Genomic DNA, 15,017 nt, shown 5'->3' on the forward strand with positions numbered 1-15,017 from the left:
CCTAAATAGCTTACTTCCTTCCTTCAGTGGAATCGTATGTGTGATGATGAAAGGATCATATGATTTCAAATCTTCATATCCCCAAGCAATCACATCTAGGAATTCCTTCATCAAACTCAGTATATCTGCTTTCTCCTTAGGTGTGCAAACTTTCCCAATATTAACTATTTTGAGACAATCCTCTATTCCCAAATTTACCTTTTCGCATTCATCACCTCCTGTGGGTTGATATTGCACCTTGTTGAATTGGTCCATGTCGAATATCCTTTCTAGCTCAATCATTCCCTTTGGAATAGTATTTGTCTTCAAGCTCATAATTCCTTCTAAGTCAATCTCTGCTTCTTCATCCACTTCACCATCAATGATTTGTGTTGTGAAGACATCTGAATTAGTCAAGAATTTGAGGATATGTCTATCATCTTCAAACACTTAAAAGTTCCTGACATTATCTGGTACTAATGGGACTGATGCTAACTCAACTCTAAATTTCTTCAAGCCATCCAATTTAATTGGTGCTAGTGAGCTTGCAGTCTGTGCAAGGGCATTAGCCACCTGATTATTTGCTCTATAGCTAAACTTGATATTGAAGGCATCGAAGTCCTCTATCAAATCCCAAACTCTGTTTTTATACCTCTTTAATCTCTTGTCATGGTAGGCGGACTTCTACTTTATCTGCTCAATTACTAAATATGAATCTCTAAGTACATGAAGTATCTTAGCACCTTTCTCGATAGCACACAACAAGCCTAAAATCAAAGCTTCATATTTCGCCATATTGTTGGTGCATGGGAATTGCAATCTATGTGCCTCCAAATACGTTGCCCCTATTGGGCTAACTAACTCAAATCTGGCTCCAGCCCCTTGCTTGGTTTTGGAACCATCGAACCTTAGAGTCCATACTCCGTCAACTTCTTGATACTTCTTTTGGGAACCCTTGGACTTATCTGTTTCATCACTTTTCTTCATTTCCAAGTTAGGGAGTGTAGTTTGGTTCTTTATTTCACCCATCATGCTACTTTGTGCTTCATCAACTTGTAAAGTTTCAACCTTCTGTTCGCCATGTTGATCATCTTGTTTTAGTGCCCTCGAGATTCTCTTCTCAACTTGTTCTAAGGCAACTATGCACAAGGAGCAAGATAATTCCGAATGTAATGCATTGTGGATTCTGCACCAGTTGGGCAATAATAAGTCTCTCACTGAAGTTTGGTTACCCAACTCTACTCCTTGTTGTACAGTTCTAGGCACAAAGTTTTTAAAATTTTTGAACATGCCTTCATCATCGTCAGATGAAATGTCTCGATCCGACTCAATCAAGATCTCAGTGGAATCCTTTCCTTCACTTATGATATTCATTGTCAACACTTCTGACTTCTTAGGTCTATAGGTGTTCATATTTGTTTCTACAAACAATATTTCATTTGGTTCCCCATACTTAATAACTGTTAATCTCAACCTTGGGGTACTATCAATTCTGATTTGGTTGGCTAGTCCTTTCCATGGGAGCCACATGTGAGAAAAGTCAGTTGCCATGTATCCATTCAGCCTTCTGGCCTAATCTCTACCTAGGATCAATCCATAGGTATCGGCCACATCTACCACTGAAACATCTACCATGTGTTCCATCCTTAGATCAAATGCCAACTACATGTGTATGTTGTGTAGCTCACCTACCACCGATACTTCTGTCTTATCCGATTGGGTAACCTTTTTATTTGATCCCAAAGGTGTGATTCCCAAACTTCTACAAATATTCAAAGGCATGACATTACTCGATGCTCTTGAATCTATCAAACAATTGTGGAGAAGCTTCCCAAATATCCTCACTGATAGCAGGAATGGGGCTGGCTCATCTTTCCCTTGATAATATACCATTGGTGTCTTATGTACTTGCTTCGGCTTCGCTCCAAAATCTGTCAGTTGAACTACTTCCTCTTTCTTCACCTTTTCCTTATTATTTACCGAGTCTTGACTTTTTTGAGCCTGTGGTTCCGCCCACGTTAATTCTTGAGCACATAAACTGGTTGAGGCCCTGGCTGTCTGTTGAACTCATTAATGTCGCCATATGCAATCCTGTGTAGAGTCCTCTATCCCTTTGTATGAAACCTCTTGAGATGAATTCATCATGTATCCTCCTAGAATGTATTGGATCACATGCACTAAGCTAGGAGGAGGCCTCCCTTGAGTATGTGTTATTGCACCTTGAGTATGAGACCCTTGTGATTTGTTATCTTTCAAACTATTAAGGAATGTATCTCTAATTTCCACTACCTTCAATAATTCAATCAAAGGGAGATTGATTTTGATCTTCTTCATCTCCTCTACTACACTTTGCCCTAATCTTTTCAGCTCATCATTATTCACAGCATTGTTTCCTGTTCTTCCTCTGTTGGCTTCTTGTGTTGACTGGACACTCTGTGATCCTCGAACATCCCGATTGTTCTGTTGCGTACTTTGTTGAAAACTTTGTTTTCCATTTCCATTGTTATGATTACCCTGTCTCTATTCGGGTGCATCCCTTGAAGAATTTGGTGCATTACTTACATTGGGATGTGGAGGAGTATTGAAATTGTTTGGAGGTATGAAGGATGTGACGGGTCCATCATTCCTCGTATTGTTTCTCTAATAAAATCTTGCATTGCTAGCCAGTTGTTGAAATGAGTTCCCACCTATCCCTTGAACTAGACCATCGTTGCTCAAAGGTGGAAAAGAATCTGATCCATTGTTATATCCATTTTGATCTATTACCTCGCTAATTGGCCCGTTGGCTGACTCAAGAGGAAATCTCCCTTGGTGTTCTTCATATGCTTCAAATTCCGGTGGAAATGAAATCTCCTCAAAAGTCAAGCATTGATCATATCCCGAGGATGGGACAATTTCATACCCCGTGACCTTGACATCTTCCTGGTTGATTGATTCATCTACTATGTTCCAGAATAGGTTAGATGCCCTCTTGAACTTAGCATTTCCTAACTCCGAATGTTGATCAGTCTCATGGAATCTGCAATATTTAGACATGGCGGACTCGGCTAGAAATATTCTATCCACCGGCCTACTATCTGTTGAGGCTTGATTATCCAGTGGCGACACCACATTTCCATTGTTTGGGCCTATGTTCCATGTCTTCCCTTGGTTAGACTAATTGATATATCCTTGATCTTGTGGCTGGCTATTACTTTGATGGTTGTTATTTTGATAATTTCTTTGATAACCACCACCTTCATTGTTTCTTTGATAGTCTTTGTCCTAATAGTTCCTTTGGTATCCACCTTCTTGATGATTTCTCTGATACCCTCCTTGATAACCTCCACCATAATTTTGATAATTGTTTCCTTGACTGCTTCTATGGGAATTTTGGAGTTGATTGTTTTGATTTCTCAGATAAGTAACTTTTGTATATAGCTTTTTAACTTGCTCGATCAACTCCTTCATTTCATCCCTTTCTTCTTGCATTCTCGTGGATGAACTTGCACTTTGCAGATAAACTGGCATTGATGGTGGTGCCTAAGACAACGGAGGTCCCAGATGTACCACCAACTAATTTGTAGGTAAGACAATGGAGGTCCCGGATGTACCACCAACTGATTTGTAGGTGCCTAGTATGTAAGCTGTGGAATTGGATTGTTCGGATACCTAGCACTTGGAGGTTCCATTCCTTGTTGGCCCAATTGCTTCCCTATTTCAATTGCTTTAGTGTAAGCTTCATTCAACATTGTGGAAGCAGGATTCGCCATCCTTATAAACATAGTTGTCTGACTGTCTAAGGCACTATAATATGCCTCCAAAGCGCCTGCCTCCATCATTGTGTAACGAACTTGCAATCTCATGTAAGCCTTGTGGAAGCGATTGTTGAAGGAACTTATTGACTCTTTATCGTGCCTCCTAATGTCCACAAACATTCTATGCAACTCCAATGGTGTGGTGGGCATGCCAAATTTTGCAATAAAGGCTTCTCTGAACTGAACCCATCCTGTTATAGATGACACCGGCAGAGTGACGAACCAGTAGTAAGGTTCTTCCCCCAATGAGTAAGGGAAAAGCCTGCATGCTACATGCTCATGTCGAATCCTTCTATTGCACAATGCATCTTCGAACACTTTGATATGCTCCTTTGTTGTACGATTAGGGTCATTAACAAAAAACTTGGAGCAAAATACTGTCGAATTCTTTGCTAAATCATGATATTGTTGGAATGAAATGGGTGAGGCATTGTTTTGGATCCATGGTGGTTGAGCCATCGTTGGTTGATTGGCTTGACCTTGAACTAGCTGACTACTTGAGGCGCTAGCTAAATTTGAAGTATCAACTACCCAACGATTCCTTGATTTCTTATGAAATTCTAGCACAAGTAGATCCTCTTCTTGGTGTGTTGTAGATCTCGGTATCATTTGCCTTCTATCAGATTGCAATTTCTCAAACGTTTCGGGGAAAAAGACCCAATCCTTCTATCCAGCTTGACTATAATCCCAACCCGATTGATTTTCTAATTTGAGTTTTCTTTAACGGTAGCCTGAGCTTGTCTTTGTGCTTTCCTTTCTCCTTCAAGCTTCCTTTCTAGTTCTCTTTGGCGTTCCAACCTCTTCTGAATTCTCCTCTCAATAGCTCGTGCTTTCCTTTCTTCTTGATTCAATACGTCAACAGTGTCCAGATACTCTCTAGTACTTTCACTTTTCTCCCAAGAAGTTGAGCACAAACTGGCTACAATATGGTCTTGAAGCATTCTCCAAGTTGCTCTAAGTTGATTTGATCTAGGAAGTACCATTCTTCTTCATAATTGAATACCAACAAATCCTCAAACAAAACACTTTCAAGCCCTCCTTCTAGCACCAGATAATGTTGATGTTAGTTTTTTACCACTACATAACATATAGCAATTGAACACCTAATATGGAATATCAAATCCTCAATTCCTCTCTTGAAAAGTTAATACTTATGAAGTCATAAGCAAAACTCCGTTCCTTACACATGTGGATACTAACTCAGTATATCGATGTGATTCGTTGGTAATCACGTAGGCGGCCTTACACTATTTATTTGAGGACAACTTGGACTTTTGGTGGAATGATGGCGATGGTGATTCGGTGTGAATGCCAGATGAAGTTGATGGAGAAGGTGATGATGATAGAGGGTGAATGTTCTTATGACTTACGCTTGCTTAACTTCCCTCTTCAAAACTCCAACTCCTAAACTACTTGCTATTCTACTCCTACTCCTGTGAATGAAAGACTAGCAAATGGACGGGGATCGAATCTAATGAAAGCTAACCGGCGATTCCACCTCTATAGATGCAATGATTCAAAAGAAAAGGAACTAGTTTACCATACAAGGCTTCCCAACAAGCCACTAGGATGCTAGTGGCCTAGTTATAGATCCCTATCAAACATCTACTAATACTACCATGCAACTATCCATCTACTTTTCTCTCTACTTAGCAACTTTTTGAAATGAAATTTACTTTAACAACTTCAAAATGAAAATCTTATTTTAACTAATGGAAGTAGAAACCATGCAACAATACCAAAAGTTCTTAATTATCATGCAAGTCACAACAATGAGAAAGAAAAGCAATTTTGGCATTATCTTAACAACAATTTTCTCCAACCCCTTACAAATGAGAGCAAATGGCCTTATATAGAGGCCAAAATTTACAACCGATGGTAGAGATAAAGAGGCAAAACCAACGATCCAAATTGGATCCTACAAACCCTAATTAGGGTTGCCACCCCATCAGCCAATGAGAAGATGCCACCTCATCAATGGACCAATGAAAAAAAGGGAAAAGTGGCAACCAATGAGAAGGCACCAAAATGGTAGCCAATTAGAATTAGACACTTGTCTTATCCTAGAAGAAAGAGAAATTGCCACTTGGGCCTGCATCAAATGATCTTCTAATATAGTTCTACCCTTTCCTTTCATCTTTTTAGCCAAAGTAATGAACTCAACTAGCTTGTCGTTGACTTCATCCTTCTATCCGACTGATTCCGCTCGACCTTCCTTTGGCTTTATCTTCTCATAAGTAAGGTGTACCCTTTGACTTTGCGATTTTCTCAACTTCCCATTGTACCACGACTCAGTATGTGCATCAACTGCCCCTATAACCGCCTCCAAGGAAGGATCCTGGTGATCATTCCAATCCACTTTATTCAACTCTGTTCCCTCCACTGTATTATAATCTTCTCTCAACACATTTTCATCGTCCTCCAGTTGATCAAGAATATCAAGGCCTCTCCATTTGATATCTCTCATCATGTTTACTAACAATCTTGAGAAAGCTAGCTTCCTCACGTGAAAGTCATCCCGTGCATTGGCCCAATAATCTTCTATGGTAGGAACATGTTTTAATGCATTTCCGCAAGATGCCTTGATAAGACCATTAGGATCGAATCATTGCCTTGCTCTATACCATCCTAGATGATACTATTCCAATTCTTTCTCGACAACTGCAAAGGCGACAGGATTGGGGCAACTATCATTGTCAATTCCAAATGAGAAGGTAATGTCTGTCTCACCTTTGAGTTTCATCGTTCTGTCATAATGCTCAAGTTGCCTAGCCAACTCCATCAAAACTACCTTGTCAAGTGGGTACCTTAGAAGCCTCTTGAGACAAACTGTGCTTCCTGCAACTCTAATGTATGTGAATTGCGGAAACTGGATGAACCAACTCCCATATTTCTTAATCTTTGCTTCTGCTTCCGATGAGAGCCTCTTAGCGGGTGTCCCTTGTAGTACCCTTACTGTCTTCATGGCAAAGGCGTCACAAAATATTTTATAGTCTGTGTTGTTGTGCAAATGAAGCTGTGGATAGCATTCATGCACCAAACATTGCCTCGGCCCATTGCCAATTTCTCCTAAGGCCTTATGTCCCGGATTTTCATACAACCTCACAATCCAATAGAACAGATAGGACGCCATATAGAATTGCTTTTGGTTTTGCATGGTCCTAAGTTGCAATTCTAGGTTCTCACTTATGATCCTAGCCCAATCAAATCTTCTTTTCCCTTTTTCCATTTCATTAATAAAGAAGTACATCCAATTTTCGAATTGCATACCTTAAGCTAGGCCCATGATCCGGCTGAGAAGCACAATGAGGTTGCCATACTCTAGTTTGAAGTCTGACATAGTACGCCTGGATGATTTGGTGACTCCCTTCTTTCCTTCGTGTAGCCAATCCTGCTTTAGATACATGAAATAAGCCTCTTGGTTATCTTGAAATGACTTGGTTGCCTGGTCCATCATTACTACCGTCATGCTTTTCTACTGGGGATTGTTAAATGCTTCTTCGATCACCTGTCCACTAATGTTGGCCAACACTCTTTTCCCTTCATCAAAAATGATGGATTTGCTAACCAAATCAAACTTGGATGCACATTCCATAACCAATTCTGGGTAAGGCAAGGTAGGAGGAAAGGCCGCTGCGTGTACAATTCCACTTTTGTATATCTTCTTTGCCATGGGGGATTGTCCTTCATTTAATCTGTTCTTTAGCTATATCATGTTCATTGTACCGATATTGGTATCGATTATTCACCTCACTTTTGAGAAGAAGGTGGTCTTGGGCATCATGTCCTCTTTGTCTTTATTAGTATTTGTTCTTTTTGGGTTCTTGCTTGCACTAACATCTACCATCCTAAACACTTATTTCTACCCCTTTGTTCTGTGTGATATGAACTACCCTTATCGATCTCCAACCTTCTTTCTATCGATGGATTCTAACATATTTCTGTCTCGCCAATTCCTATCACTACACTTATCAATCTCCAATCTTCAACCTAGGGATGGGACTATCATTTATTTTTGCCTCTTCGTTACTTTAGGATGGACTACACTTATATCTCCCAACTTCATTCCTAGGGTGATATAGCTTATTTCTACCTCGCCAAATATCCTATCATGGATTCTACACTTATCTCTCCAAACTTCAACCTATAGATGGAATGATGAAGTGGTGGATGATAAATGCAAAAAGAACATAAGGGAAACAAAACCGAGCAAGAACAAGGAGTGAAATCCGCTTAAGAACCACTTTTCAACTCTAAATAGTGAATTGAATTTATCTTTACCAATAGTCAGGTCTTCTTTGAAGTTTAGATCAGATTTTAAAGAAAATTCAAATCTCCTTGCAAAATCAGAATTCTAAGCTCTTTGAAACAACCCACACCTTGTCACCAATCGGGTCTTGGACCAAATAACTTTCTCACAAATAAAATCCCCCAACTTCAAAGGCAAAATTCGCACTTCTTAGAAGAAATCAGACCTCCACAATAAATCGCCTAGGGCAAGAAATTTTGTTCTACCATAAAAAGTCGCCTAGGGCAAAATTGCAGCCCTCGTGGAAGAAAATCAGCTTGCCAACAATGAAAATCCGCCTTTGCACAAAACGCCAAAATCTGGAAAAATCACCCAAAGAAGGAAAATTCACTGCCCTCTAGAAAATTCGCCCAAGCATGGAAGAGGAGGATGGAATGAATGCAGAGGTAAGAAGGGGGAGTCCTTCTTATACCTCAATCCACTTGCTCCCTGTAGCTGGCCAACTAGCCCTAGGAGAGACAAGAAATTAAATTAGGCCACCATTCATGGTCCAAAATCAAATGCCTCGCTAGAAAATTAATTTTGCCTCAGTGAAATTTGCATTTTTAATTGCCTGTTAGGACCAAAATTGCAAAATAAAACTAAGAAAGCCTTGGAGGTGTTAAAATTTTCATTTAATAAAGTTTTGGTAATTAAAATATCATTTAAAATCGGACTTAGCAAGCTAAAATCAATTTTTCAATTTTAATTTACCAATCTCTTAAATATTTTTAAAATTTTCAAGGCAATTTTACCCAATTTAATGCAAAATTTTGCAATTAAGTCCATTTCAATTTTGCAATGCAATTAAAAAAAAAATTTAAGATAAATCCTTTTTTGAGCATTCCAAAATCAACTTTTCCAATTTAATTTCACTCTTGCAAAATTTCCTTTTTCACCGAAAAATTAAAGATTTTCCAAAACAATTAAATCTAAAACATTTCATTTTATCTTGGCATCCCTTTCTCGGTGGAGCCTGACCTCAAAGACATGTGGTCTTGGGTGAAAGAGAAGATTGATAAAAAGCTGAACAAATGGCATAACAAGGCGTTATCTTTGGCAGGCAGAATTCAGGTTTGCCAGAAGATATTGTCCTCATACACCATATATTATTCTTCTGCTTGGTGTTTTAATAACTATCAGATTTCTGAAATCCAGAAGTCCATCAGACAATTCCTTTGGTCTGATGGCAAAGGGAATAGAAAGATCCACTCTGTTAAGTGGGCTTGGTGCCACACTGACAAGACCCTTGGGGGACTTGGGCTGAAGGATTTAAGAACTCAAGGTATAGCCTTGTCTGCCAAATGGATTTTTCAATGCATGGAGGGTGATTCTCCTTGGAAAGTGCTTGTTAGGAGCAATATTGAGAGGGGTGTTCCTAGAAAAGCTAAGTCTTGGACTAGCCTCCCCTTTTGTGACCTCATTCTTGGTAATTTTACTGTCATGGTTCAAGGCTCTGTGGTTTTCAAGTCTATTTGGAAGGCTTGGGATCATGTTAGGAAATTCATCACTAACAAGGAGTTTCATTACAATATTCAACTCCATAGTGAAAGATCCATTTGGTGGAATCTCCACCTAAATGGTAAACCTTTGGCCCTTACCCAAGGGTGTTCTGTTAGGCAGTGGGCTAATAAAGGTATTAAACAATTTATGGATCTCTTTGAGTATGATCAAATTATGCCTTGGGATATTCTTAAGGATAAATATGCTATCCCGGATTCCCATAGAAGAACTTATAACATGATTGTGCAAGCTTCTGTTGGTCTTCCCACTGTTTGCCACACTGATTCTCTTAGGTTCCTGAAGTGCAAATGGCCTGGTGGTATCATTACTACTCTGCTCAAAGCTAAGAATATTTATAAAATCATTGATTGTAATATTGATATTATCAATCATATTAATGTTGTTTGGTACTCTTCTTATGATGTTGATGCTTTGAAAAAGTATTTTGATATCTTGTGGAAGAATCCTGTGGAACCCAGATTAGATGTTTCAAATGGTTAGTTTTGTTGGACAAGCTACCTATAAAGAGAGATTTTGTTAATTCTGATATTTGTAACTTGTGTAGAGTTCCTGAAACTAGTAGACATATCCTTCTTGATTGTATTTTTGCTAAAGAAATATGGAAAATGTTTGGCATTGTTTATCCTATTAATGTTAATATTTTTGATATTATTTCTGGTCATATTAATGGTCTTCCTAAAGATACCAATTTATTTTGGAATATATTGTCGTCTAACATTCTCTGGCAGATCTGGAAGTGCAGGAACAAGGAAAGGTATCAAGGTAAGCATAGGGATCTTACTGAATTTTTTCGAAAACTCACTTACTTAAAATCTTCTTGCAAGTGCAGACTACTATGATGATTGAACGAGACAATATGAGGAGGTTCCTTCGTGATGGGCATGCTGCTCTTTACTACCTTGAGCTTAAGCGTGGGTACCAGTGGCGTAGTACTTTGGATGATCTGCATGTTTTTGAGCAAGCTTGCAATAGATTGAACAAAGATATTAGAGAAAAAGGGAATGCCAGAAAAAAGAGTTATTTATGATGGTGCAAATTCAAGGGCATAAAAGTATAGTTTGGATGGAAGGTCTCTTAGGCTGGACTTCCTGGGTTGAAAATCACTATGATCTTCTCAGCTAGATAGTTTTGTTTTTCCTCCTTTTGTTGCTTTGTATGTTCAACTGATACTTTCTCTTCTGGGTGAGGCTTGGCCTCCTTGTGTATATTCGTATTGATACTCTGGTGTTTTTTCTGGTTCTGAAACTCTTATTTCTAATATAAAAAATTTCATTTTGAAAATGTTCAAGTCTATACAATTATATCCAATTTTCAAAATAAATCGTCTAAGTCCCAAAAATTTGTAAATTTATCTCGCCAAATATTGTTCTAACTATCAAAAAAAAATGTTGCCTTTTAAATTTGTTCAGCCTCAGGATAAAATTACAAGATCCGTAAAATCGAGTTAAGACCGGTAAAAAAAAAAAAACAAATCTAACCCAATCTCTCTTGGCCCAAAGGTGTACAAGGCGTAAAATTTTCTAAACCTAAAATTTTTTGGACAACTCAAAAAAAATTTGCCAAAATGATCAAGAAAATGGGGGTTCCCAAAATTCTGGGGCAATGGTGTGAGAACCTCACAACAGTACCCAACACATCCACCGGAAAAATCAATATCCGTATTTCTTCCTCTCTCCGGTCATCCTAGGCAACTTAATCGATTTATACTCCATCCGGTCTCCTACCCCCGAGGAAAATGATGTTGAAATATGTGGGTGCAAGGCACGTAATACGCAGAAGACACCAGCCCCTCAACACGAACAGGTTTAGTCGGAAATGAATCAATTGCATTAGAAGCTCACCATCGTGTATGTTTTACGTCTAATATAAAGATTGTAAAAGAATTTGAATTACTTTCTCTGGGTTGCGATTGGCTGAGGAAGTTGTGTACAACTATTGAGAGCCATGTACAGAGGCCTGAAGAGTTGAAAGGGGCTTTATCCATTTTTAATAAAACATACTACATTTGAAATATATAAAAGACGGGAAAAGAGGCAGACCTCGTGACGCTTGAGAGGATCAGCTAGGCGCCTGAGAATTTCAACTAGCGGAACGACAAAGGCGAGAGTTTTCCCGGAGCCGGTGGCAGCGTCAACGGAAACATCCTTGTGGGAACATAAAAGAGGGATTGTGGCAGCCTGAACAGGTGTACAGTAATGAAACCCGCTCTCATTCAGTACTTTCAAAGTTTCTACAGATAACGGCGGGTCTAAATGAGAGAATAGTTTTTCTGTTAAACCCTTATTCGTCTTGGCCATAGCTGATAATGCCTCCCAAGCTTCGCTGCTGTTTAAGGTGTAAACGTTGGTCCTGCATTGAACGTCGCACAATTTTCAACCACCTCTTATTCCGGAGCAAGCAGAGAAAATGTTGAACAGTCGTGATAAAAAAATTTCAACCAATGTAGTATATTTTCTCAGAGGACTTCCTTACATTAGAAGGGTGTTAAATGATGGTTTGAAGAATATTTTAGGGCTGTTAATCTTTTAAAATTGAAGTTCCAAAATTAAATGGTTTTACGAATATCTTAAGAGGGCTCATTCAATTTGTTATTATTTATTTTTTATTTTTTAAATAAAACAATATAAGATCGTTTTTTTATTTTAGAAATATTTATTTTAATTTATGTATGTAACTTTTTAATTAAAAAAAATTGAAAGTAGTTTTTTCAATGTTTTAAATATAAATTGTAATTGGGTAGTGGTGTGTATATGTCCTAATAGCATTAATATTAACCTTATTAAATATAAATAATAATTTTTTTGGTATTTTTAATAAATTTAATAGAAGATTATTGAAATATTATATACATCATCATTACTACTTGCCATTGCCTAAGCACTATTGTGAAATTTATATTTGCAAAACAATTATAAATTGTCACTTTTCTTATTAATTATATATTTTTTAAGTGCAATTTTTTTTAATTCATAATATTAAAAAATTCACTTTATTGGCTAAATCTTTGAGGTCATATTGTGTAAAATTTTATCACTCCTTTCACATTACATGGATTTCAGTTAATATTTTCAGAAATTTTTTAGTCTTATATTAATTATATATTAAACTTTTAAATATATAGTATTTTATTATTTTTTAAAACACATTATTTTGTTTATACATTTTAGTCATTCTTTAAAATATGAATTTTATTTGATATTTTTTTTTAATATATTAATTTAGAAAAAAAAAGATTAAGAAATAATATAAATAAAACTAAAATAAATATTTAAATCAATTATTAATTATATATAATTTAAATAATGATAATAAAAATTAATTATTATTATAACAATAGTAAAATAAATAAGTATAATGTAATTGATTCTTTAATTAAAATGCATCTAAGATAGAAAGTTTTAGAATTAATAGTTAGATTTTCAATCTTAAAGTTTTAACTATATTAATGTTATTAATATATTCTACATTAGTATTTGTTAATAGATTTTACTAGAACTAGAGGCAAGTACTTAGCCACTACTTGGCACTTGTTCATAAATTGAATGTAAAAATTTATTATGGAAAATCAAACACACAGAATTTATAATTATTAAATTAGTAGTCACATGCTTTTGTACATGCAACGATTGCGCCGATAAGAGATAAGATTTAAGAGAAAAATGTAGAATGAACATTAAATAACGTAAATATAAGTTTTTTAAAAATGAAAATACAAAAATAAAAAAAGTTGAAGATTAAAATATAGATATAAAATTTACAATATTTAAAAAATTTAAATATTACTTAAGAAATGTGTTCAATCATTTCAAGATTTTACAATTAAATTCAATTTATCAAATATGAAAATAATTATCATTTTAAAAAAAAACCATCAAAAAAATTATTATGAAAAATTAATAAGAGAAATACAAAAAAATAATATGAAAAATAGCGACATCTCTAACAAATATTCTATTGACTAAATAAATTATAGAAACTGAAAAAACAATATTTAAAGAAAAAACTAAACTAATAAATAAATAAAATAATAAATTAATTTAAAAACTAAAACCTAAATCAATTTAAAAAATCAAAAGTTTAATAAATAGAGATCACAACATAATCTAATGTGGACAACATAATCTAATGTGGAGATCACAAGTAATTATTTTTTAAATAAATAAGAAAAGAAAAACAATAGTTAACAAATTATTTTTTAATCTTATGTGAACAAATTAGATTGTTAATAATTTTTAATTTAAATAACATAATATTTACTAAAATCTTTTAAATAGATTAATAAATATTATTTATTTAAATTAAATTTATCAAATATGAAAAAAATCATTTAAAAAAATCCATCAAAAAATCTATTATAAAAAATTAATAAGAAAAATACAAAAAAAAAAAAAATGTCTGACAAATATTCTATTAACTAAATAAATTATAGAAACTAAAAAATAATATTTAAAGAAAAAATTAAACTAATATAAAAAAAATAAATTAAAATAATTGAAAAACTAAAATCTAAATCAATTTTAAAAAATCAAAAGTTTAGTGAATAGATCATAACATGAGCTAATGTGGAGATCACAACTAATAAATAGAAAAAGAAAAATAATAGTTAAAAGTGGAGATAACAACTAATAAATATAAAAACAAGAGTTAAAAGTGGAGGGAGATAAAAACTGACCAGTAAATAATTAGCGGGAAGAATTTTCAATTTTCTAGCCAAACTAACAACTTTCCCAGCAAACTTGCAAATTTTTCATCAAAATTTTAATTTCTAGGAACAAAGTTCCCATAAATAGCCTATCGGCTAAATTTGGCGGAGTGGCTCGTTGTAGTTTTAGGGATGTTAAATTTTTCTTCTCAGTTCATAAGGGTGATTATACTAACAATCTCATGGAAGCTCAGGCTATTTTATATGCTGTGGAACAGTGTTGCTTGCGAGGATGGAGTAAGATTATTTGTGAGTCTGATTCCCAGGTGGTGGTGAACATGCTTTCTTCGCAAGAGCTTGAGGATGTTAGTTGGCAGCTGGCCACTGTTGTTAAGCAAATTCTTTTCTTCTCTTCCTCTTTTCAGTTCATTAGGTTCATGTATATTCCTCGTGAATGGAATAGAACTGTTGATTGTTTAGCCAAATGGGCTTCTAGTCATGATCCAGGTTGGAATATTAGGGATAGGGGGCAACTGTCCTTTGAGATGGTGCAAGAATTTGATGATCTTGTTGCTCAGGATCAAGCTCCTTGTTGAGCTCTCCTTGTTGTATTCCTTTCTGTCTTAATAAATTTTTACCCCTCTTTTTGCAAAAAAGTTTTATATTACACATATAAATAAATAAGATTAAAAAATAAAAAATTATTTCCTATAAATGTAAAAGATACACTGTCGTGGAAAGTTAAACACACATAATTTATAACTAGTATAGATATCTTAAATAAATC

The 15,017-nt window shown here is 35.5% G+C and overlaps 1 protein-coding gene across 1 annotated transcript in view; it reads right to left on the reverse strand.

Annotated features, from left to right (window-relative positions):
• LOC149552601 (P-loop containing nucleoside triphosphate hydrolases superfamily protein) overlaps window positions 1-12,047 on the reverse strand; it is a 169,780-nt gene extending 157,733 nt beyond the window's left edge. The window contains exon 1 of the mRNA XM_089788197.1: window positions 11,628-12,047. Within this exon, the coding sequence (XP_089644323.1) occupies window positions 11,628-11,885 (258 nt within the window). The 5' untranslated portion in view covers window positions 11,886-12,047. The remainder of the gene's footprint in view (window positions 1-11,627) is intronic.
• Between the last annotated feature and the right edge of the window lie 2,970 nt (window positions 12,048-15,017).

This window comes from Cupressus sempervirens, chromosome 6 (assembly GCF_028749045.1).
Source record: "Cupressus sempervirens isolate cs-2001-9-10 chromosome 6, ASM2874904v1, whole genome shotgun sequence".
Classification (NCBI taxonomy): domain Eukaryota; kingdom Viridiplantae; phylum Streptophyta; class Pinopsida; order Cupressales; family Cupressaceae; genus Cupressus; species Cupressus sempervirens.